Source organism: Cyprinodon tularosa, unplaced genomic scaffold, assembly GCF_016077235.1.
Source record: "Cyprinodon tularosa strain WSP-4 unplaced genomic scaffold, ASM1607723v1 ctg207, whole genome shotgun sequence".
In the NCBI taxonomy this organism is placed as follows: Eukaryota; Metazoa; Chordata; class Actinopteri; order Cyprinodontiformes; family Cyprinodontidae; genus Cyprinodon; species Cyprinodon tularosa.
The window spans coordinates 695,511-722,522 of record NW_024038767.1 but is presented as its reverse complement, the minus strand read 5'-3'; the positions used below and the strand labels follow the sequence as shown (position 1 = coordinate 722,522).

The 27,012-nt window shown below is 38.8% G+C and overlaps 1 protein-coding gene across 5 annotated transcripts in view; it reads right to left on the bottom strand.

Moving 5' to 3' along the window:
- Positions 1-24,418, bottom strand: part of actn1 (actinin, alpha 1) — a 76,893-nt gene extending 52,475 nt beyond the window's left edge. For 4 of the 5 annotated variants that reach the window (XM_038285137.1, XM_038285138.1, XM_038285139.1 and 1 more), the window contains exon 1: positions 24,136-24,417. In XM_038285137.1, coding sequence (XP_038141065.1) covers positions 24,136-24,234 — 99 coding nt within the window. In that variant the 5' untranslated portion in view covers positions 24,235-24,417. Of the gene's footprint in view, positions 1-24,135 lie in introns of all 5 variants that reach the window. The other variant, XM_038285141.1, reaches the window with a different exon arrangement.
- Between the last annotated feature and the right edge of the window lie 2,594 nt (positions 24,419-27,012).

The following is a 27,012-nucleotide window of genomic DNA, read 5'->3' as shown; positions in this document are numbered from 1 at the left end:
CAGCACATGAGCAAGAGGGGGAATGCACCGCAGAGCTCAAAGGAAACAGAAAAACACGAGCCTCCCTGCATACAGCTGTGATTTCCACTAATCTTTACTATGTGTAAGAAGGACATCCTCAAAAGAAGAGCAGCCATTATGGCCGGATGGCGGGTTATTGACCCTTCTGTCCCAAAGCAGCCCTGATGCATATTCATGCCAGTGCATCATAATGAGAAGTCAAAGAGTAGCAGTAGCTCATTCTTTTGCAGACCTTTGCTTAAGAAAAGGACGACTGGTCTCTGAAAATGCCCGCAGAGAACCCAAGACTGCCCCGTTACTGTGGCAACCTGCAGCAGACTGCAGACTCACAAAGAAAGCCCACACGCACGCTTACATGCACACGGCTGAGCAACAAGTTTAAGAGCAAGTTTGATGCACGGCCTGCATAGCAGCCTGTGGTCAGCAGGATCCACTGATTCCCACTTCAGTTAACTCGCCTCAAACACCTTTCAGCCATGATAACACTGTAGGTGCTGAGTAGGAAAATATCTAATCAATACTATTTTATCTTTATTATTACACCAACTCATAGTAATGGGAGTATACATTTAGGCTACGTTCACACTGCAGGCCTTGATGCTCTATTACGATTTTTTGTGAAATCGGATTGTTTTTGAGTTCCCGTTCATATTTCCAAATACAGGTGCTGGTCATAAAATTAGAATATCATGGAAAAGTTGATTGATTTCAGTAATTCCATTTAAAAAGTGAAACTTGTATATTATATTCATACATTACATACAAACTCATATATTTCAGATGTTTATTTTGTTTAATTTTGATGATTACAAATGACAACAAATGAAAATCTCAAATTCATCATATCAGAAAATTAGAATATTACTGAAGACCAATAAAAACAAAGGATTTATAGAAATGTTGGCCAACTGAAAAGTATGAACATGAAAAGTATGAGCATGTACAGCACTCAGTATTTAGTTGGGCCTCCTTTGGCCTGTATTACTGCAGCAATGCGGCGTGGCATGGAGTCGATCAGTCTGTGGCACTGCTCAGGTGTTATGATAGCCCAGGTTGCTCTAATAGTGGCTTTTAGCTCTTCTGAATTGTTGGGTCTGGTGTATTGCATCTTCTTCTTCACAATACCCCATAGATTTTCTATGGGGTTAAGGTCAGGAGAGTTTGCTGGCCAATTAAGAACAGGGATACCATGGTCCTTCAACCAGGTACTGGTAGCTTTGGCACTGTGTGCAGGTGCCAAGTCCTGTTGGAAAATGAAATCTGCATCTCCAAAAAGTTGGTCAGCTGCAGGAAGCATGAAGTGCTCTAAAACTTCCTGGTATGTGGCTGCGTTGACCCTGGACCTCAGAAAACACAATGGACCAACACCAGCAGATGACATGGCACCCCAAACCATCACTGACTGTGGAAACTTTACACTGGACTTCAAGCAACGTGGATGAAGTGCCTCTCTTCTTTTCCTCCAGACTCTGGGACCTTGATTTCCAAAGGAAATGCAAAATTTACTTTCATCAGAGAACATGACTTTGGACCACTCACCAGCAGTCCAGTCCTGTTTCTCTTTAGCCCAGGCAAGACGCTTCTGACGCTGTCTGTGGTTCAAGAGTGGCTTGACACAAGGAATGCGACAGCAGAAACCCATGTCTTTCATACGTCTGTGTGTGGTGGTTCTTGAAGCACTCACTCCAGCTGCAGTCCACTCTTTGTGAATCTCCCCCACATTTTTGAATGGGTTTTGTTTCACAATCCTCTCCAGGGTGCGGTTATCTCTCTTGCTTGTACACTTTTTTCGACCACATCTTTTCCTTCCCTTCGCCTCTCTATTAATGTGCTTGGACACTGAGCTCTGTGAACAGCCAGCCTCTTTAGCGATGACCTTTTGTGTCTTGCCCTCCTTGTGCAAGGTGTCGATGGTCGTCTTTTGGACAACTGTCAAGTCAGCAGTCTTCCCCATGATTGTGTAGCCTATAGAACTAGACTGAAAGACCATTTAAAGGCTTTTGCAGGTGGTTTGAGTTAATTAGCTGATTAGAGTGTGGCACCAGGGGCCATCAATTTTGAAACTTTTCACAATATTCTAATTTTCTGATATGATGAATTTGAGATTTTCATTTGTTGTCATTTGTAATCATCAAAATTAAACAAAATAAACATCTGAAATATATGAGTTTGTATGTAATGTATGAATATAATATACAAGTTTCACTTTTTAAATGGAATTACTGAAATCAATCAACTTTTTCATGATATTCTAATTTTATGACCAGCACCTGTATATGCATGCATCTAGCGATCTTTTCCAACGATAAAAACTCATTATTTTCAATATGTTTAAACATAAATACTGCTCTCCGCATTATGGTCCAACGTGGTTGTTTTTTTGCTGCCTCTGCGTAGCAAGACGCAGAATAGTGACCTATGTCAGGTATTAATGACGTTCAGATTAATCCATACGTTCAGACAGAGGTCGCATTTGAAAAGATCAGATTCATATCGAGTTAAAGGACCACATAGCCGAGCGGCCTGGGTCGCATTGGAAAAAAATCGGATCTGTATTGTTTGCATATGGGCATAAAAAAATATATATATATATATATATCTGATAAGGGTGACTTCAGGCTGCCTTAGACGATAATATGCTTGATCAAAAACCATCACTAACATATTAAACAGATTTCTTTAAAAAATAAAATAAAGTTCATTAACTGGTTTCCCTAAACAGCCACAGACACCTTTTCTCTTTACAAGTTAAAAAAAAGTTGTGTAATCAACACAAGATGTTAAATGTGCCGCCTGTATGTCTGCAGTGACGTTTATTCACTGACCTCTGCCTCCCCAGGATTGGAGCATCTTCAACATCCAGCATCTCACCTAGATCCAGATATCTGGACCATTTGGGCACATTTCATAAACTCTGTATAAAATCCTAATGGTTAAAAAAAATGTACAACATATAATACAAGACTAAAGTCTCCAGAGTAGATTATAAAACTAAACCTGATTCCTGATGCAAGATTACATCCTTCATCCCAGTATGCGCACCATAAGCACAGGTAACCCAGCTACTGAGTGAAAATGGCATAAACTCACTGAAATGATTAACCCAATGGGAATTAGACTTTTATCTATTGGCACCTGTAAGAGCGAAGATCATGATGTTGGAAGAAAAAAAATAACTCCTGATAAAACATGCCAAAAAAGTCCAACTGGTTTTAGTTTGACTACAGCTACTAATGTTTGTTTTTAATAACTCATTTTGTTTGCTTACCTAAATAGACCACACACAAGAGATTTTTTTTCTAATATTAATATAAACTCACCAGCAGAAGCAACTGAACTAGTTTAATCAAAGAAAAGTTTTTAAAAGTTTATTTTTTTCCCTCCAAGAGTTTCCAGTAGGGTAAAAATCTTGCTAATTATAGCAACACTGACATCATAGACAAGATTTTAATTCGGCTTCAAAGAAAAAATAAAAAAAAAGAACCCACACTATTTAGGGATGCATCAACAGACATGGAAAGATTCACAAAAGAAAGTTTTAAACTCTATAGAAGTTCTGCATATATTCAGTTAGTCCCAGCAAGTTTATTTCTTCTATGTGAAGTTTCCATATTCAATAAAATCACAAACAAACAGGTTTGTTTCCTGACTAATGCTTAACCAAGTATGGCGCCAGCTGATAAGAAGATGGGGCCTTTCTGATATCGCGGCACACAAATTGGATGCAAATTTAACTGCAGATGCTATTCAAATACAGTCCTGCTGAGCGAGCAGTCATTTTAAAGGTCTGTGTGAACATTTTCCCGGTTCAACTCCATTCAGGAAAGCCTCACCGCTCAAAGCGGCTCTCAAACGAAGCAAACAGGAGCTGAAGCTCAGGGTTGATCAACTAAAACATGGAGGATGCCGTTTTTAAATGACCAGCAGCTGCTTTAAAGTCACCAATGCTGTTATTGCACAATGCAAAGCATCCAGAATCTGTTGGAAAATGGACTTAAAGACAAATGGGTTGTTAAGTCAACCAGAGGGCCGAGGTTCTGTCTGAGCTGTCAGTGCCAGTAGCCTGATGGGATGAGCTGCAGTGAAATTAAATGCGTTACCCTTAATTTAAGTAGGTAAATAAGATTATTTTACATAGAATGAGTAGTTTTGCTCTTAAAATAAGATAATTGGATAATATGCACTTGAAATAAGATAATGAAATGTTTTTTCTTATTTTAAATGTAAAATAATTCAAGAAAAAAATAACTTTCTTTAAGAAAAAATTACTTTTTTTAGATAACATTTTTTGCAGTGTATGTTTAATAAACCAGCAGCAAGAAGCAAAACACTTTGCATGTTTTTTTTTTAAAGTTCTGTTAAATTGTTTGCATATTAAACTTTCTAGGTAAAACATCCAATATATCAACATGTTAAGCTAATTAAGAACAATTTAAAAAGTTGTTACCTCTGTGAAATTAGCTAGTTAGTTAAATTTTGAAATAAACCCAATCCTCATTATTTTATGGGCAGACTTCCTGCTCACAAAATAAGTCTTTTGTTTGCAACAGGCAGAGGAGTTAGAGAAGAGATCAAAAATATCTACGACATAAAAGTGACTTTAAAGTTAAATGCAACAGCTCATCTTCATGCTTCTCTTCCCAAATCCATGTCAGAAATTTGCTCTCGACACGTTTTGAACGTTTCTTTCCACGACAGAAGGAGCCGAATGTGGAGGAGACGGAGCAGAGGCACAGAGAGGGATGTTGGGTCTGAACAGGTAAGGACAGATTAGAATATCTGTGGCAGAGAGGAAGCAGATAGATATTAGGAAAAGGTTTTTTACAGATATTTAACAGGAAAGGTGAGCTGAATGCCAGAGAATAATTGACTCTATAATCCACTCTGTGCCCCCTCCCTCCTGAAATGATGCTTATGCTCCTGATAATATAGTTTGGATTCTGTCAATCATATCATTGTTGTCATCATTGTTATTGTTGATATTTATCTAAACATTATTTCAATCAAACCTTTAGACTTTTCTTAAAAACAAATGTATAAAACTTATTTGAACCTGGATCCAAACAGAGACAAAAAAAAATCTGTTATGCAGTTAATTAGTTTAATTAGCAGCTGGGTGTTAATTAAAGAAATGAGACAAACAGTGAGGTGACTGGCTGTCGGTATTTCTGTCATTTTCTATTCTAGAAGCTGGTCACACCAGGCCAGACACGGCTGTCATGATGCAGGTCCGGTAATAAATGAGATTAATAACCTGAAAGCCCTTTAATGGATTTTCTTCTTCTTCTGCTTTCCTGTCTGATCAGCAGATCCAGACTTCAGGGAGGCACGCCTCACCTGTCCTGCTCGTTTAGCTTCAGTATAATTCTGGACTTTTTTTGAGTCCGATGCTGAAGCTGTCAACAGTCAGTGCTGCCACCCTCTGGTTTAGGGAGGAACTGCTTGTTCTGCCAAATAATGTTACAGAATCGGGTAAAGAAAATCCTGCATCCAGATTATAATTTGACCAAAAATGACAAAAATTAAATGGATTGTTCCTTGGACTGAGGCGCAGCTCTGGTAAAAATGTCATTAAAATAACTTTTAAAGTCATCCTGTATATCATCCTACAGACAAACACACAAACACAGCTTGGTGGAGGTGATCATTTTAAACAAGATGAATGATTTAAGAAATAAATGCATACGGAGAAAAATAGGCCAAATTTTTTCCTGATTCTTGATCCACTTTTTCAGAATTTGCTCCGATTGGGTGAGCGTGTCCCTCACCCTGAGCATGCAAGCAGTGACAGTAGAGAGGAAAACCTCCCCTTTAACAGGAAGCTCTAGAGCCGAAGCGAGCATTGGCTCCGTCCAGAGTAAGCTGGGTTTGAGTGAACAGGACGAGCGTCTTAATTGGTGTGGGTCTCATCATGATAAGGGGCTGTGAAGCAGAATACATCTGAAACCAGCTCCTCAGACCGCAATCATTATAGAACTAAAGCAAAACCAGCTACACACAAGTAAAAACTGACTTGATTCTTTCACTTTATCGTAGTTTATTTCCAGAAAAGCAGAAATTCTTGTTTTCCAAGGATAAAAAAAACATTCAAAGATATAAGTTAAGACTGAGTAGAAAAAATCTAAAAGTTTGGATACTTTTATAGAGGAAGAATTATGTGTCAAATATTAAAGGGGAAAAAAATTATACTTCATCTACATGCAACTATACACTATTTGGATCTCTTAATATCTTTCCATGCTTTTTTTTTTATTACTGTCTTTAGCATATTTCTGAACTTTTATGTTTGAGCTAAAAATTCCCCCACTAATGCTTCCCCAACTTTCAATTTGAAAACAAAAGAAAAATAATACCCAAGTAGTTCGCGCAAAATAATTGTCACTTTTTGCTTTAATGCTTATTTTGGAAACTTGGAAACATTTTCCGGCTAATGAGCAAATAAAAAGCGCTGCTGCTGTGAGCCAGTGGGAACGGTTTTCCTTTTGCTATTTTAAAAGTCATCTTATAGAGATGCAGGAAAATCTTTTTATCTCAGAAACTTCAAGTGAAAGTCTGTTCCATGTGAAAAAAGGAACATCTGCAGCAGCTCAGTTAGTTAACTTAGTGAATGAATAGTTTAACCTGTTCAGCTCCAGCGGCCGTCAGCCAGCTCTAAACTTCCCTCCCAGCGTTTGTCTCATAATGAGTAACCGTCCAGGGAGTCGGTCCAAGCTGCTGCAGCTAATCCCCACAGTGAGTCACCTGCAGCCACAACATGGGAAAAACATTTTTCCAGAACACCTGCTAAATAAAAACTGAATGATCTGAATGAACCACTGCCCCCCACACTGATTGAAAACGTATAAAACAAGGAGTCTGCTGCTAAACACTGAGCTCAATGGTCCAATCATGCAACATGCAGAAGAAAACATTTTAGGTAATCTGTGAAAATTAGTGTCAGACACAAACTGATGGCAGCAAATTAGACCTAAACAAACGATCCAGCAGAGAAGGATCCTTTAAAACGCATCATCCCAAAAACAGAAAATCTTCACATTAAACCATTTTAGATGCATTTAAAAAATGTGTAAACTCAAGTCTGACACCTAAGTTTCAGCTCACAGTACGGCCAACTCACTGAGAGCCTTAGGATTAAAAAATATAATTTATCTGAAGAAAAATAAGAGTTGCAGGGAAATTATTACTTTAAATTACTAATCATAATAATGTTTTTGCTCATTTTTATTTTTAATTACAAAGAAATTACTGATATCTTAGTAATACTGATCAACGAGGATCCTTAAGAATTTATCTATACTAATAATTATAACAGTTTTCTTATCAATATGCATATTTTTTTGGATCCTCATTGATGCCATTTTTTCCCCTTTAATTATTATTGTAAAATTTTCCTTTTATGTTTAATGAGCACTAAATAAAATAAATCTAAAAAAATATATAAATAAAAACACTATATAAATAACTTTATATACATGAAGTTAGAACAGTACTTAAAAAGTTTTACACAATTGTAAGAGAAGGAAAAATCTAACTGGCGACTGATTAAAAACTAAAAGTGTTCCTAAAACTAAAAAAAAAATAATAATTACTCTATAAAGTAATTTCAATTTTACTTAAACCCAAATTACATGAATAAATAAAATTTGCTAGATTATGAAATTTAACCAAATTACAGCAGACGCTCCGACAGAGGAAGGGGTGAATAAATAAACTGTATTTTTTTTGGCATATTTAAGGCGACCAAAAGCAGAAAGAAAAACATGATGGAAGATTAATTAAAGCTTCAACAGTAATTAGAACATCATAAAAAGATCAGGATGTTTTAACTTTTAAGATGAAGACCTTTAAAATGTCCCGGCCATCCCACTGTTCCAGGCCTCCACCTGACAGCAGCAGGCCGGCCTTCTACTCGCTCCAGGTAACAGATACCAGTGTGTCAAGTGGGCGGAGCCTAATGCAGCTGGTAATCAGATCTCTGAGCGCTTCAGGGGTTTCTGCTGTTTACTGTCAAACAAAGTGGCATAGAGAGCGTGCAGGTGACTGTAGCAGGAAACAAAAACACGTTGATACTGACCGCATGTTAAGGTGTGGAGACTGCGTCCGATCGCTGACGGTTCGGGTTCATCACATCAATAACTTTACTAGAGCAGAACAAAGAACCTGTCAGACCCAAACCGATGGATTTATTTGGATCCAGACCCCCACACCTCGGCACACCGTAGCTTTAACCTCAGGATATTTACTTTTCCTGCTTATCTCCTTCTGACCACCTAGGCTGGCTGAGCTGAACTCAGTCTGAATTTGGCTTAATTGCCCTCAGTGTAAATAAACCTGAAAGACAAATCCTGTCTGCATTGTTCCAATGCTGCGGTCGGCCATTTACGAGGCAAAGCAAATAAAAAGTGCACACCACTCTGCGCTGCAGCATAAAGCTGGCTTCCTGATAAGGCTGGAGGGATTTTAACATGCAGACGCTGAAAAAAGGGGCAACATTTTTTCTTTTGCTTTTTCCAGCAAAAACCCAACTACCCACCCATTGCAAAGAAAGCTTGCCAGTTATTTCTCAGTCAGCATTTCTCCCCTAATTTGCGCCTGTTAGTCTGCAACAAAAATCCAGGGAAGAAATTCAAATTCTATCTCAAATTAAATTTAAATCGACAAACCTCCCGATGTGAGATCAACCACAGCTGTTTTTAGCCTCTGAGGTTCGATAAATAGACTGTGTGATTGCTTTAGTCTAGCAATAAACTGAATAAACTAATTAAATCCCAAAATTTTCTCATTTTAAAGCCAGAGAGATTTTAAATCTTCCTACAAAAATCTTTAACATATCAGAATCTTCCAGCGAAAAAATGAATGATGGAGCATCGGACCACTGCCGCCATTTTGACTCTATAGCCTTCATCATCAAAGTAACGATCCAAACCCTGTGTTTGATTCAGGTGCACCATGAAGCGTCGTTAAAAAAGGTGGGGCTGCGGCTAATGATTAGTTTGCAAATCACTTAATCTGTTGATTATTTTTTCAATTAATGGATTAATAATCGGACAGCAAAAGGTTCCTTAAAGAAGACGTTCTATGAAATCAAAGCAGGTGAAACTAAAACTTTTCCACTTGAGAAGTTCTGCATAGAGCATAATGACTGATGAAAGATATTTTTTTATCTTAAATGCAAAATATTTACACCTTTTTTTACAATCTTGGTATAATTATTGCTCTAAGTAGATTATCTGTCAGCAAAAAGAATGTTTTAGGGATGCAGGATATTGGGATTTTGGCCGATATGCCGATATTTTAAAACTCATGTAGCCGATAACCGATATCGATACCGATGTTAAAGCTGGACAAAAATAAGTAGTCATTGAAAATAGCAGTTTTGTTATCCATTTCTGACACTTTGAAAAATAATATACTCAAATATATTTTCATATGCTGATATCAAATAGATTTTTAAAAACGCGGTATCGATCTATTTTACTTTGAAGATCTGGTGAAATTTCATCGTTCTGTTAAAAACTCTCGTGATATTTTGCAAATTCTTGTGAGATTTTGTTAGTAAAATAGATCGATACCGCGTCAATATATCAACATATAAAAATATGGCAACATTTGGTGAATTTTCGGGGGATTTCGTAGCATAACGATGACATATAGCAATATTTCATTAGTAAAAGAGATTGATATGGTGTTTTTAAATGGCAATATATAAGCATATGAAGATATTGGGATATTTTAATGGATCAATATTTTTTCCCTCGTCTTTAGAAGTTTTTAAGTCTGTAAAAAAGAAGTTTTTGAGGAAGAAGAAGTATGTTTTATTTTTTTTTAAGACTTTAGAAACTCAGAAGCTGATCAAATATCGGGTTAAATATCGGTGGGGTGGCCGATGTCCGATATTCAGTTTTAAGGCCGATACGGATAGGGGGCCGATTATATCGTGCATCCCTAGAATGTTTGCCAGTCTCTATACTCCAGTTAACGATTAATCGATTAAATTAGTTCACGATTATTTCAATAATCGATTAATCATGATGGTCATGTAGTTTCAGGTCTTCATAAACAACGGAAAAAAACTACTCCTAACTTGCTGGTGAAGATTCTCCATCAGCCAGGTCAGAGTCGTTCCAAAAAACGTTAGAAAAACAATCCGCTCCAATTAAAAATGTCAGGAATTGTGTTGAGTTGCAGGTTTTATACTGACATTCTATTATATTCTGACATTTTGAATAGAAAAGCTTCCTGGATGGGAAGCAAAACCTCTTTAAACTTGGAAACAAAGTTGGAAATTTTTCATACTTTTTCCTTTTTAAGCTGAAAACGATCCTTTCAGGCCAGAACATAATTGACAAGTTAAAAATCTGTATAAATACGTCCTTTAGGCCATTTTGGACTGCAGCTTCTGTTTTCATTTTATTCTTGAAAGCCAGACTGTAGAGCCGTGCTGGAAATGATTACGGTTCATTTCCATGCAGAGTGTCTGATAACAGCTGCATTAGGTTGTTAGCAATAAAATTAGCAGCAGCATTGTCTCTAAAGTGAAAATCTAAAGTGCCTGAGCTGCTTTTCTGTAGATACTGAAGTAACAGGGCTGGTAAAGGTAGATAACGCAGGTTAAACATCCTCCAGGTGTCTATAGAAGGAGAGCATTTGGATATGCAACACACCAGGTTGGATGGTGATGATAAATTATTGACTTCCTTTGTGCAGAGACCTGAAAGCTCTCCTCTCCTTTCTTCGCTCTGACCTGCAGCCATACAGTAACTGAATGGAAAGGTGTGCCGTCTGTCTGCCTTTTACCGCGGTGTGCGTTTACCTAAAACCTTTCTTCCTACATAAAGCAGCTGCTGCTGTGAGAAGGCTCCCAGCTAATACTCTCACGTGTTCACAAACTCTCCAAGTACTGTACAAACCCCCCCCCCCAGCCTCCCTTTAGCTTCAAAGCGAAGCTTTGCAGCGAGCACATGCACTCCAGAATGCATGGGGTTTGATTAATAGCATTAGCGGTGGAGCGGCTGGACTCCATCCTTCCCATGTATACCGTTACATTCCTTGGAAACATGCAGGCAGATCACCTCTAAAGCTGCTGCCTGTTTTTACACCATTTAAAACATGTGACTCAACGTGTGAACCATCGTTAACCATGATGAGCATCGAGCCTTTTTCTCCCATTTTTGTCCCCTTTTAGCGCCACTGGAAATGAACCTTGAACCCACATCTTAAGACCAACGACTTATCTAAAGGATCCCAGTCCGACGTCTTTGTAAATGTACAGCAAAGCCAGGCCTTTATGAGACAAACTGCTTTATTTATTCCTCTACATTTCACCAACTCGGCTTGGAAACTGATAAAGGACTAAAATTGGGCCCTGAGCCTGAGAACATAAGCAATGCAAGAATTTGCATCAGGGTCCTGGCATCTGAAGCTGTTCAGATAAGAACGGGGTAATTGCTCACATTTGACTTTCTAAATAGTGGTTTTCTATAAACGCAGGCTTGGCAATGAGGTTTATTAAGGGAACTTTTCACCTTCTGGAAACATAATAAGGATCCTATCCAGGGATGGGATTCAGCCAAAATACTAAAGGCTTCTTCTAGAAGGAGACAATAGTTGTGGTTCCATTAGAGATAAGCAAAAAAACTGTCAATATTCTGCTAAATTTCTGCTAAGTTTCACAAATTAGGTATTACCATTAAAAAAACTAAACAAATGCAATTAAAATTGCACATGAATCCGTTTATTTAGGTGACAATTTGGATGTAAAGCGATGAAGTATTTCCATATTTCAGCCCCAGCTTCAGTGGGGGCCCATCATCCTCCCACTAATTTTAGTTTTCTTTGTCACGTAACCCTTAGTGATGCGAAATAAAGTGTTTCCATTACAGTTTTACAAAATAAATTTCCATACGACCGAAAAACTCTCCATCAAAGCGCAAGTTTAAAAACTTCAGCATTTAAACTGCAACATTTCCACTTGGCGAATTTATTTTTGCAATTACAATTTGTGCAGTTTAACTCTTAATGGATACGTGTCTAATGAGTTTTTCAGATGGCTCAACTTTTGAAAGATTTCTTAATCAGCGGCAGGTTTATGATAAAACTGAGCATCATTATCAGGCAATAAAATTTAAAATCACCCACATAGTCAAATCAATCAAGCCATTAATAAATATCATCTGAAAAACAATCAAATCTATTGTTCTTAAACTCCATCCCACCATTCTTCAGCATGTGGATCAAAGCAGCTATGAAGGATCTCTGCTCAGTCTCATCCGCAGCTCTGATCACTTTCCAGGCTTTTAAACTAAAGCTCAGCAGAACTAACCTCCAGAACAGACGGGGTTCGTTATGCAAGCTGGATTAGGCACAGGTTGGCATCCTTTAACACATCATCCAAAAGTTTATCTGGTAACAGAAATCATACAATACTCTGATTGGTCATGACAGGGGACTGGAAAAAACACAATCTGATCTTTTTCCAATCATTAAATTCACAATTTTGTGCCAACAACAATAATACGCTTTGGCACCGAGGAAGCACAGAAAGGTGATATAGTTACAGATATAGTAAAAAAAAAAAAACATTGGACGTGTCAGAGAGCAGTGAGATAATAGAATAGAATAGAATAGAATAGAATAGAATAGAATAGAATAGAATAGAATAGAAAATCCCTTTATTGTCCCACATGGGGAAATTCTGGTGTTTACAGAAGCAAGAGGATTATAGAAATAAAAATGGTCACAAAAATATGGACCACAGAAAAATGTATGAGAATAACATAATAGTGAAGAGTTAAAAGATAAACAATAAAATACTGTAAAGTGTTTAAACTAGGGATGCACGATATAATCGGCCCCCTATCGGTATCGGCCTTAAAACTGAGTATCGGACATCGGCCACCCCACCGATATTTAACCCGATATTTGATCAGCTTCTGAGTTTCTAAAGTAAAAAAAAATAAAATAAAAAATTACTTCTTCTTCTTCCTCAAAAACGTCTTTTTTACAGACTTAAAAACTTCTAAAGACGAGGGGAAAAATATTGATCCATTAAAATTTCCCAATATCTTCATATGCTGATATATTGCCCTTTAAAAACACCATATCAATCTCTTTTACTAATGAAATATTGCTATATGTCATCGTTATGCTACGAAATCCCCCGAAAATTCACCAAATGTTGCCATATTTTTATATGTTGATATATTGACGCGGTATCGATCTATTTTACTAACAAAATCTCAAGAATTTGCAAAATATCACGAGAGTTTGTAACAGAACGATGACATTTCACCAGATTTTAAAAAGTAAAATAGATCGATACCGCGTTTTTAAAAATCTATTTGATATCAGCATATGAAAATATATTTGAGTTTATTGTTTTTCAAAGTGTCAGAAATGGATAACAAAACTGCTATTTTCAATGACTACTTATTTTTGTCCAGCTTTAACATCGGTATCGATATCGGTTATCGGCTACATGAGTTTTAAAATATCGGCATATCAGCCAGAATCCCAATATCCTGCATCCCTAATTTAAACAGTATCAAACTGTGACCTGGAGAATTAATAACTAATATGCAGCTATGGACATTTTTACAGTAATGGATATTTGAAAATAGCAGCAACATCAGAGATGTGCAGAATGACAGCAGCAGGTTATTTAACTGACTAAAGGTAGAAACTGAGCAGAATCATCATGAATGGAAGAACTGGTTGAGGTTGATGGGAAAAATGGTGGTTCGGGCAACTGACTTTCACATTTCATTTGCCCAGAAACTATTTTTCCTTGCCCAGTATAATGTTTGATAAATATAGTTCCTAATATTCATTTTTGTATATATATATATATCAATGAAACATGTTTGTTTTTTAAATGTTTTTTGTAATTCAGTATTTTTTAAGTTTCCAGGTTCCTGGTGTGTATCTGCATGCGTCAGATAATGAACTCAAGCCTACATTACCGTGTTAACATGCTTTTCAATCCTTCCTGCTCATTCTTTTCAAACTAAACTTTGCTTTAAACTGTTGTGTGCTTGGAAAAATGTAAAGTTAAAAATAAAAATAAAACTTGACAGGTTAAAAACTTAAGATATATCACAAGACAGAAGTCAATGTCACAAATGAATAACTTTTATTTTAGATTCACGGTATGTTTATACAAGATAATACTATTAAGATAATGTGACTTTTCTAGAGAATCATTAAACATAGTTATTTTATTCAGGGTTTCCACAGTCTGACATCATTTCAGAATTCCCTGACTTTTAACGGACTCAGGATTAGTTTTCCCTGACAAAATAAATGCAGCAGTTTGTCGTTTTGGTAACTAGACCAAAATTACCGCTAGGGGGACAAAAATCACGCCATCTGGCAGAAAATCACCCGACTTTTTCAAATCACGCGAGGATGTGTACAAAACAACAAAAATGGCGCCGGCAACGCTTCTGGGTCGTTTTCATCGAATGTCTTTGATTTTAAAGTAATTTTGAGTGATACATAATTCTTTTTTTGCGATCATTGCCCGGCGGGCAAATGCAATGAAATTTGTTCTCTCCCAACAATAAAAACGACTTCCCCCGGGAGAGCCCTGGAAGGATCTGTGATAACGCTCCCTGGTGCATTTAAGGTGCAGCAGTCTGTCACTGACGGAGCTCTCTATACTAACAGATAGGGCTGCAACAACGAATCGATAAAATCGATAAAAATCGACTTTTAAAAGCGTTGGCAACGAATTTCATCATCGATTAGTTGTGTCGCGCGATTATTGCGTCATCCGCCGCGCCGTCATCACTGCCTCTTGACTGAAAGAGGAAGAGAAAAAAATACGGCAGAGCGAGTCGGCGCCGCAGGTGCAGTGTTGCCAACTCAGCGACTTTTCAGACCCCTCCAGCGACTATTTTTCAAAAAAGCGACTAGCGACAAATCTGGCGACTTTTTTCTGTGTCACTGGCGGCTTTTAGAGACTCTTACGTGAAAGCATGTATCATTCCTACTCTGCCGTGGGGCGCCTCCCCCACCCCAACCGCGTTTTCCCGCAGGAGTCCCTCTCAGCGCTGCAGTCAGAGCCTCAGCTTCCAGACTGCAAATGAAGCGCGCATGCGCCGGGATTGACGGCGCAAATTGATCACAATAATTAAAATAGCCTGCACTTTGTAAAGCGAAAAAAAATGATAACATGCAACTTTTTTCAAAAGAAATTAACATGGCACGGAACCACCATGTTTGTTTGGTTTTAAAGTGGGGAAACGTTACGTTAGTTTCTCAGGTAGCTCATCTGATGCTTTCCTTACCGTGTTAGTAGGTTACAGACAGTGATAAGGTTGGCTACTTATTTTACTTTTAATTTCATTTGAATTAGCTTAAGCAGCGTTTATATTTTCTTTATAAATAAATTAACTTACAAATTATGAGGGCAAGGCTTTTAAAGTTTAAATCTTCTGGCGAAGATAAAGTAAAGAAGATCCTGCAATTTATGGAAGTAAAGCAGAATAAAATCCAGCAAGATCAGTAATATGTCAATTAATTATCTGCCACATTCCCATGTAAATATCTGTCTTTGGAGGATGTGTTTTTTAGCACCCCTAGTTCTCTCATTTTTATTCCAAATACAATTTATAATTTGAATCACAGGGCTATTTTTATCTCTATGGTTCAGTATTTTCTCAAGTAGCAACTTTAACTGCTGTACTTTCCTGTCTTAAAAGGCAGAACTCTTCTAGTCTAAAAAAAACTCATTTGTTGAAATGGGGGGGCCTATTGTTTGAACCCCTTAGGGGCTTTTAAAAACAAAAATGTCATTTTTGCGCTTTATGAAACAAAGTAGCCTATATTTTGTGGATGTACAGCTACATTTCTCATGTAAGTTTGCGTAGTTTTAACACAAACATTTATTTTTCATATTGCACCAGTACAGTTAATGAGCAACCTGTACTTGTGTGCTTGTTTGTTCTGTCTAAAATGTTTATTACGGAATAAAGAGGTTAATATAAAAAATATTTTTTGTCCGATTCATCGATTAATCGAAAAAAAAATCGTCCGATTCATCGATTTTTAAAATAATCGTTAGTTGCAGCCCTACTAACAGAAGGGATGAACTAGATAGAGTTCCTCTTTTTCTTTGTTCAGAGCATCTAACCTCTGTCACAGAGCATGAATAAAGGGTTAACCATAACTGGTCATACTAGCCAACAACAGTCCTTCAGGAGCAGGTATCTGGCTCGATTCCTCTCCTTCACATCGTAGCACATCTTTCCCGTCTTTCTAACCCAATTCTGTCTGATTTCCATCAGAGACGATTAATGATGCAGATAATGAGAATAATTCAACACTTTGAAATCACTTGGTGGCAGAAACAAATCATTTGTAAGCTGCCAGCAGCGCTAAAGTTGGCATATGCTTTGTATCTTTCCATCTGAGTGGGGGCTGCTTCATTTAAGAACTACTCAAGATTTTAAATGAGTTATTTAAAGGAAGGATTTGTTAGATAGTTTGCTGTGAGGGCCACCCATGAAACAGAGAAAAACAAATGGATGAGTCAAATAAAAGCAGAACAAATGGTCTGATTCACATTTCCACTCAAAGCAAATTACAACATGGTGATCAATATTCCAGAACTAGATTTCCCACCTTTTCCATTTCCAAATACGCTCTTATTTTGTTCTTCAAATACTCTGCGTCCTCAAACTGTTAAAATACCACGATTTCATTGCCAAAAAAGCTATTCTGATTTCCACATCATAGAGCTGCAATAATTTAACTTTTCACTCATGTAGATTTGAACGTCCATTTTTGACCTACGTTATCTGTTATTTACCTTACAGCAGCGAATATGTTAAAAAGTTCCACATCATTCCATATCAGAATTAAGTCCCTGTTTTCTCTGACCATTTGATCTCTCAAGCAATATGACCCTGGAAGATAAAAAATGATAAAAAGCATGATCTGTTCACATAAATCATTTAATCAGATGCATTTCTAGGTAACAGTGGCTCAGTAATCAGCTGTGGATAGGAAAAAAAACACAATGTCATCGTTGTAAAGCAGAAAGTTGAAGTTTCCTGCTGTGTCACCGCCTTTCTGACCTTCTTTAGTGAAAAAAAGGTTTCGAAATGCAAACTGGGGGGTCGCTTGATGACTGGAAGAGCCTATATTACACATCCTATTATGCAATCTAGCAAACAGATGTCACTGCAGGACAAAGCCTGCAACTCCTTTTGGGTTCTTTACTAGAATTGATGCGTCACTCTGTCAGTCGTTCATGTGCCGAGTCAGTTTCCTGGACAATGATTGTGTCATTTCAACATTCCTGAAATAAAAACAGGCTCCTTTTTTATTTTAGAGTTCAGCCTCTGTTTCTCCGTTGCTTCCTAAGGTTATAATCAATCAGCTGTTAAAGGAAGCCGCTTTTAGCTTTTTAAGACGGTGATTTTTTTTTTCCTATCAAAATGCAAACTTTAATAAAATTTTATTTGGTACAAGACGGATAATCTACAATTAAACACGCCCGACTTTCATTTACTAAAAATATCAGCTTTGTCATCGTCTGTGTATAAATATAAAGGTAAAGAAAATGCAGAATATTAAAGAGGCGACAACTTTGAATGAGGAAAGAAAATAATTCGTCTGCTCCTACTGCTGCCATGGAAACATGACCCGATGATCACAACATTATGACGTTCAATTAGCTTTCAAACTTGCTTAGAAAATAAAACAACTAAAATATTATCTTATTTTGCCACTAACTGACATTCCATGTTTTATTGTTTTTTTTTTATAAAATGTTATATTGGAGATTTATAAACATGAAAAAATAAATACAAGTTTGTGCAGGAATCTGTTATGGCCAGTTTTTAGGTTTATATATTGTGTATTTTGATATGAAAATTGTAATTGCATCATTCAAAATTGTTCCTTTCACTTGCATCACTAACTATTTGGAAATGCAAATAAAAAATTATTAAATAAAACAATATATAAGTTCATAGTGAGTGATTATCTCTATAGAGTGAATCAAAAGGCTTCGATGTTAAAATTGCAGAAAATGAATTTACCAAAAGCCCAATAATGATCAATGATATCTCCTATATTAGTAATCCAAGAACTTGGTCTGAACTTGGTCTCAGCTTCTCTTATCTGTGACCTGACTTGCAGCAGAGTTGGGGAATGTCGGTGTGGAAACACAGAGTTAGGGTGTGGGAGATGGGAAGTAGGGGGCGGGAGGTTTATAGGGAGGGACGGTGGAAGGTGCTGCTAAAGTCCTCTCCTTATAAGGACAAAACCTCTGCAAATTAACAGCTGCAGTAAACACCTGAACTCTTCCTTTCAGTCAGGAAAAGAAAAATCTAAATAGAAACAGGAATATTTTGCTGCTGGGTTATTGCTTTACTGTCATATTTCAGATAATCAAACCAATTTAAATATCAGACAAAGATAACCTGAGAAAATACAAAAAGCACTTTATAAATAAAGGTGATATTATCCAACTACACTCTGCATATATTATGCACAATTACAGCTCTTGTAAAATCACAAGTTAATTGTAAAACAACGTTAAACCAGCAATACCCCCAAACACATATTTTGCCAGACTTGTAGAATATATAAATCCCCCAAATAAAACTCTGTGCCAAGCTGGGATCAGTTAACTACGGTGGCCCTGAAGTGCAAACTAAAACTACAAATCTAAAAGCGCAACTACATTAAGGAAATCACAACTACATGAACCTACCGGAAAAGGTAGGTACCAGTGGGAAACATGAGACATCGCTGATTGGACGACGGCGCCGTTTGACCCTTGAACCGGAAGTCATTCTGCCTGCTGCGGCTTTTGAAAACATGGATATTGTCGGCGCCCCAAACATAGCTGCCGTTATCCAGGAATATTTTGAATCAGGACATACGTACGAGGTGATACTGGATATGCTCAAGACTAATCACCAAATTTCAGTTAGTTTGCGTACACTGAAGACACACTTAAAAGAAGCTGGACTGTTCAGACGACGCAACTTCCGGTTCAAGGGTCAAACGACGCCGTCGTCCAATCAGCGATGTCTCATGTTTCCCACTGGTACCTAGCCTGGGTGCCATTCCGAACTTAGTCCCGCCCACAAAGTTTGAGGTCGGGGAAGTTCGGTCTGGCATTGCTCCATAGTAGCGCGAGTATTATCGCCCACTGTCAGGCGATCCAATCAAATTGTCAGGGCGGGCTTTATACGATGATGGACAGTTGATCAACAGTAACGTAATCAACCACGTGACCAAAGCGCGCTTGGGTGACAACAACAATGGCTGCCGCTGGAGAGTTGAGGTGAGTAGATTCTGCTATTAGGTCTGTTCTAGAAGATATCGACAGCAAATTAATTTTAAAAGAGGAACAGAGAAATGCCATCAAGTCTCATCTTCTTATTCTAGGCGTGCAACTGCACGCTTTGATTTTTGTGGACAACAACTATGCCTCGCTTAACATACGTCACGCACTCCGTTGCTCTTATTGGTTGTAGGTCTATCCAATTGAGTGCAGAGGCATTTTTTTTCCTGGTTCGTTCGAAACACGCCCCATAATCACAGCTCTATGGAGCAGCATCAGACTCATTCTGACTAGAATTGAGTCGGACTACGTCAGGCTAACTGGTACCTACCTTTTCCGGTAGGTTCATGTAATTGTGTTTTTCTTAATGTAGCTGCGCTTTTAGATTTGTAGTTGCAGTTTGCACTTCAGGGCCACCGTAGTTAACTGTGCAGAGCTGGTTTACACATCACGCTAGCCCGGTTCCACGCCTCCTAGTGACGATCTACGGTAATACTGCTCTCTAGGATCGAAGGAGGAAATCAAACAAATTAAAATGGCGGCGCCCGTAATGTTCAGGAAGTTATGTTCGGTTATAATCGTGATATTTCGTTGGCGAAGAAGTCAAGACTTTGGTAAATTTACTTGACAGTGGATACGACCAACGATAGTCTAATCTTCTTCTTCTGTTTTATGGCGGGTGGCAGGAAACTTACTGATGTCCATTACCGCCAACTAGTGGAAGCTGACTGTAAGGAGATGACGCGGTCGGCTCATGCGCTCCTTGTTATCAAAGAACCGTGCCGAGCTCTACTGATGAACTAGTGCTAGATTAGCGCGGCTTGGTGGCGTCTGGCACGGTCCAGTTCAGTTTACACTCCGTTACCTCGGTTACGGTGCTCGGAACGCTCTCGGCACGGTTTATAAAGGCGGGTGTAAATGGCGCTTATAAAGCTGGAGATATCTGAGACTATATTCTGTGGTTTGAAGGCTCAGGGAATCTTCTGTCCATCAGTTAATGACCTTTAGCTCAGCAGCAGCTTCACCTGTGGCTCCAAAACCCTCCAACGTGCCCAAAGTAGATCACAGATTCTTCCACAGTGATGTTAAACACCCACAGCAGTTTTCACAAACCCCTGATAGCAGTGGTTTCTAAAGAGGTTGGCATAAACATCATGGAGGTTTAGAATCTAGGAATCTTTGGCCGGTTATTTATTTTTTTTTCCTTTCCTGCAGCACAGTAAATCAATCAGACTAAATACCAAATGTACGGTTTTATAAGATACGTAAAGACTGTTGCTTTAAGCCAGCTTTAAAACGAGTGTAGGTGGGTCTGCAGAGACATTAAGATTCTCAGATAAGCGGATCCAGCGCCTTTATTCCTGCCCGGCAGGTTAAGACTTGAAGGGAACACAAAATATTTAAGCACACTCTGACATGTTGAGGATTTTTTTGTGCACGAAACTGCAGAAGAGAAAAAATCCACACCTTTCCAGCATTCACTTCCTTATTACAGCGGTTTGTAGCTGCATCAAACAGAGTTGGAGTCGCTGCGGTTCTAAACCGCTCGCTGCCTCCTCAAAAAGTTTCCTTCAGGCAACAGAGAAAAGCAGAACTGAGATGTTATACCTCTAGCTGCATGTGATAACGTTACTAAGGTACTACTTCCTTCACAGCCTTCATACGCTTCTCTTTTGTGTTTTTTAGAGAAAAATAAATGTTCAAATGCAGAGAAAAGGGAACCAATGATGCAGGTAAATTGAGCTATGGGGGAAAGATTCAGCAGACATGAAACTCTTTCAGGTTTTCTGCAGCGAGGCCCGTTAATGAAACCTGGAAGGACTTAAGGTGGTTTGTTTTTAAGCCTGCATCCCTCTCAGTCGATAATTGTGCACACGTTCTAATTTTATCGTTACGGCTTTATCGCTGCTCCACGCAGGAGAGGACTGGATGACTGAAACATTCCTGCTTTCTGCTGGATGGTTGGCTCAGATCAGTCAGCGTCGTGCAGGCACAGAAATATGCAGGTTTAAACCGGAGAAGGTATTCCGCTAGGGGCGGGACAAGCTGCAAGCATTTCAACTCAAGTATCCAGACGCAGAGAAAAACTCGATGAATATCATTGATAGATAACCGTTATACCATCTGCAGATCATCTGCCAAGTGTCACTCCTGTTAGCCGGGAACAGGAAGCAGAAGCTATAATAAATACAGGTGAATAAAAACTGGCACTGGCATAAAAAAACAATGTCTGCCTTGAAGAGTCCTAATTTCAGCACTAGCCTCCGGATCACTGGGTAAGAATTTATATAAAAATCATTAAAGTTGGGATTTCCCCGTCGTTTGGCAGGCATCAGATCAGGGTGTTATTAAAGACGTCCTCATAAGATCAAAATCAGGAGTCGCTGATGGAACTCAGCTCCTCAAACCGAACCATCAGCTCACGTATCAGTGACTTATATCAAAACAGCAAACATGAACTTTATTTAACTCAGAACATCAGCAAACCGATCAAAGCAAAAACTCCCTCAGCGGGGAAAAGAAGAGAGTTCAGAGAAGCAATGTTTGCAAAGACGGCTTTAAAAGTAAAGGTTAAGATACGAAGGTTTGAGACGACAGAGACGCTGGCAGAAAATTACAGAAGCTTCTTTAAACAAGTCACCTCCACGTAGGAGCAGCATGACAATGTGTTTCAGCTAGGGGTGCACCGATAAATCGGCCGGCCGATCGATCGGCCCCGATTTCCTTAATTTAGGGTGATTGGTGATCGGCCGATATTTACATATGAAACCGATCTTAACCACCGATCTATTTACCTCCGCGAGTGTCTTAAAATCAGTTGCTATTCCATATTTTTTCTGGTCTTTTGTTGAAGTTTTGTTTTTTGAAATGTAAAAAAATTAAAAGACCAATGTTGTAGTCTTAAGTTTGTTTTATTTAATATTTATTATTCAATTCATTTCTATGTCAAGGCTCTACCTCATGGGCAGTTAAAACAAGTTTATAATGGTTCAAGGCTATTGTTCAAGGGCATGTTTTTCAAGAAAAGATTGTAATATTGACAGTGAATTACGATCTTGTAACACAGCGTTGGTTATAGCAAAAAAAATAAAATAAAATCGGTATTAACCAAAAATCGGAATCGGCAGGTCAGACTTTTTAAAGATCGGTGATCGGAAATCGGCCGGAAAACTGCAATCGGTGCACCCCTAGTTTCAGCAACATTTCTGCTGCTTTTTGGAAACATATGTCAGGAAATAAGTGTCTTATTAATGAAATAGGGTTGATTTTAAACATAAATAGGACTTATTTTTGTAAACAATGTCTCTAAATGCTGCTGGAGGTTTCTTCCTGTTGAAAGGGAGGTTTTCCTCTCCACTGTCGCTACAAGCATGCTTAGTGTGAGGGATTGCTGAAGAGTCAATGAGTCGATGCAATCAGCTGGTTTTCTTTAAATAGAAAACTGAATCAATCTGACTGGATGATCTGGTGAACTGGAAAGTGACATGATGAGGATTGGAGCTATAGAAATAAACTGAATAGAATTAAATAGGCATCAGATGATGGGGCTTCTTTAAATCAATCTACTTTAAATTTAGGCTGGTGCTATGATGACAAGGACATTTTCTTGGCACACTTTTGGCCTTTTTGTTCCAATTGTTTAAGAGGTTATGAGAGCAGATTGTGTCTCTACCTTTATGATCACATAGATCTATGTTCTGATCTATGTTCTATCCTGGTTCAGCAGGATAAGGCATTATATCCCCATTTTTGGAACAATTTAATTAATTCGCTGAGCTCCAGTGGATGCGTTTGTGTGGGATTTGGACATTTGGAAAACTTAATGTGCAACTAAATATTTAATCTACAGAGAATGTTCTAAAGGAGGACACCAGTGGGTTTACTATTAAAAATAAATCAGCCGTGGGTTCATTCAATGTGGGACCGTTCTGTGGATCTGGAAACAGATCTATGATCCTGGTTGTGATCCTCTTGATCTGAGGAGCCTCTTAAAGGGGAGGTAATGATGTCCACCTGATGGATCACCTTTCCCTGACTTCCCCTTTAAGGACCGGTAGCAGCCTGTCGATGACATAATCCAGGAAACTGGAAGCTCACAGCTTCCAGTGTGCAGAAAAAAAAGAGAAAGAAAGAAAGTTGGGGAAAAGTTTTTCCAACTGCTGCTGAGGGGCTGATTATTACCATGTTTGGGCAGAGGCTCGCTCCATGCAGGCCCAACCCAAACCGCAGCGCTTACTCAGATTCCATTCACTTTTTTCCTTCTGCCCTTTTTTTTTTCCCTCAAAGCGGAGGAAAGTTTGTAACTCCCCCTTTTCCTAACAAACCATTCATTCTCAGAAAAGGAGGAAAATAAATGGTAGTGGCTGCGACACGCGTGGGGAAGATCTGCTAGGACAGCTCTATGGATGCCACAGCAAATGAGCTCATTGAAGTGGAAACTGTTTAACTGGGATTAAATTATTTGCAGATTAACTTCCAGAATATAATTACCGTAAATGTGATAATAAAGCGCGCGCACAGTTCATGGGTTGATAATTAGGGCCTAATTCAAGTCGCATCATTAAGCAGATGACAGTGGGGAGGTCGGGGGGCCACTCCAACGCGTGCCTGACATCTGTTGCCCCCCCTCCCCATGCAGAGCCAAGGGGCCCCAGGTTCGAGGACCAAAGTTCTGTTAAAGCCGCTCATACAGGTGGGGGGGGGGGAGCTGCTCGCTTCCACAGAGAAACGCACCCGCATTGCTGCGTGGCAACAGCAATACCTTGTGTGAGTGTGAGGGAGGCATTGCTTCCGCAGCGCAGTCTCACCTTCCTCTGCTGCTTCTCCCAGGCTGGATCCAGCAGCATATCCCGGTCCCAGTCATCCTCCGGCTGCATGTACTCGTTCTCTCCGTCGCAGTGCTCCATCCTGTCCCTGGATCCTGGCTCTGTCTGCGGATGTTTTCTCTGCAGCTCCTCGGTGTGCGGCTGTAATTAACGGTCCAACCTCCGGCTTCCTTCCCTCTATCTGCTCTCCGTGTTCCCCTCCTACCCGCTGTAGGCAGGTCTTGTTTCGAGGAGCGACAAACACGCAAAAAACTTTGCTCCAGACAAATTAGAATCGATAACTGGCTGCTGAAATCTGATTGGATAAGCTCTCGGGATAGAGCCCGCCCCCCTTGTCTCCTATTGGTTGTCGTGGCTGTCAGCGCCCAGGCTTTATATCCAAGGTTGAGTGCGCAGGGTGAACCAAACTCTGCTAAAAAGAAAGGAAACGTTTCATTTTATGTTGTTTTTTTTATGCCAAAGTTGAATTAAAATGTAACCTTTTCACTCCTGCTGGCATATTTACAGCAGTTAACGATGCTTGGAAAGGTTTTTTATTATAGTAGTCAGCAAAGGTTCTTTTTACAGACTGTTATGGTTAAACTAACCACTGACTATGAAAGATTTTACACAGTCTGACGCACAATACTGTTTATTTTGTTTTAGTGTCCAGTTCAGGGTCACTATGGGAAAAAGGAAAAGGTTTTAATTCTCACCCTCTATACGTTTCATTCCTTATTTCTGAATTGCTGTCATGCCTCTTTTTGATGCATCACTCATTGCTTTTCTTCTCTCTCTTGATCTATTGGGTCTATTCTTCTATTCTTCCTTTTTTATTCTATCCTTTCTTTGTCTCTTTCCCTCTTGCTACAATTAAAACTGGATAAAATCCCTAATATTTACTGTAAAATGCTTAATTTCCTTTTGGGATTATTATGGTATTCTCCAATTGTTCATCCTTCCTTCCTTCCTTCCTTCCTTCCTTCCTTCCTTCCTTCCTTCCTTCCTTCCTTCCTTCCTTCCTTCCTTCCTTCCTTCCTTCCTTCCTTCCTTCCTTCCTTCCTTCCTTCAATTTGAATCCTCCCTTCTTTCTGTCTTCCTTTATGTTTCATTGTTGAAGTTGAACTTACCAGATGCCCGTGACACCTAAGCCGACTCTTTACAATCTGGAAGTAGTTTCTCCAACATCTGGGACGAGGCTGAATAAAACTGTAAGCCGCACTTTTCAGATTTTTCTGGGTAAAACATGACCATTTTCCTTCCACAATGAGCCGCTGTTTTGTTTTTGTCCATCAGTTGCACTATCAGACAATAACAAAGGTTCTGAATGAGCTTAACCACTCACAATTTTCTATTCAGAATTAGCATTTCATTCAGCAGAACCAAGCAGACATGTCACAATGATTTTGAATAGTTTCTTTTTAGGGCCAAGTTGACTCTAGTAGTCTTACAAAAAACGTCTGAGGAAAAATCCACTGATCAGCCTTAACTTTCATCCAAAGCTTTAAAGTCTTCAATAATGTAAAATCACACCTGATGCAAAAACTTTAAAAATAACAGGCAAACTGATGATCTTCCTAAAGGATAGATATGAATGTCACCAAATAAAATATATATTTTTTTTATCTCAACATAATTGAGGAGTTCCCAAATAGTGTTCAGCCCTAAAAATAAAGAAGCATGAGTGGAGTTTTGCTCCCGGGATCCATTAAGAGGCAACAAGGTTGCATGAAGCCGCTGGCAGAAAGGTGTGTCAAAGCTCAGCTATTGTAAGCATGTGGAGAGAGATGGCCAGGTCTGTCTGCCTTGTAAGGTAAGATGACTCTTCCTCTCAGTGTCTCTCTCTCACAGAGGGCAGAAAAGTGGGATAGCCCTGACAAGAGAAAGTGGAGCTCTTCCATATATGGACAAACTTCCAGTGGTGCATGTTTGGGAAAGTGATGTCACAGGATAGGAGATCAGGCTGCCAGCTCACGCTCTGCTGTAGAGCCGAGGGAAGCAGCAGCAGTGAAAACATCAGCAGTCCTCAGGATGGAAGGAAATAAAAGCAGCTGAGATCAGTCTATCAGTAAGAGTTTGGCCTGTGCTACTGTGATTATTACACACACTTCCATTAGCTAATTAGCCCTCAGCCATTTGCAAAACAAAGGAGTCATTAACGTTACATTTAGGAGCACTCAGGAAACTGGTTAGCTGTACAGAATATTCATTATACTGAGAAATTAATAACTCCCTTTGCATTAATTTTTAAATTAGGGTTGAATTTGTTTATAAGCAATAGATTTTAACGAGAATAAAGGGTTATGCATGTCACAAATGGTCCTTTTGATGTGAAAGCTAAAAGTTTTTTTACTCATTTATAGAGAAGAGCTCAAATGTTTTGATGTTTTAAACCCCAAATGGCTTCTATCCTTGTTTTTAGGCTCATAAATAGTTTGAATAATTAGTTTTCAGGTAAGCGATGAGCATAAAGAAGCTTTTTATGCTGAATTAGTATTTGAATAGTCAAAGCATACAGGCAATACGAAGTGTCACATCTAAAATGAAAGGTCAGATATGAACAACCAATAGACGCTCCTGCTGGTTTAATGACATAATAGGCTTTTATGCCATGCTGCAAAATATGAAACAGGTAAATGAACTGCTTGTCCTGGTTCCCAGCAGGCTGATCTTTCCCATTTTAGGGGTACACAAACATCATTTATTGGGGTTTCTCTCATGGTTAACTGTATTTTGCAAACCTTTGCATTTATGTTCAGCCACTGTTCAATCCATCATTCTAAATTGGGGAGAGTTTTGACGCTACTAAAAACCAAGAAGAATATGGCCGCCCACCTTAACAGCAGAGACCCTCAGCTCAGGTTGGAGAATCAGGAAAAC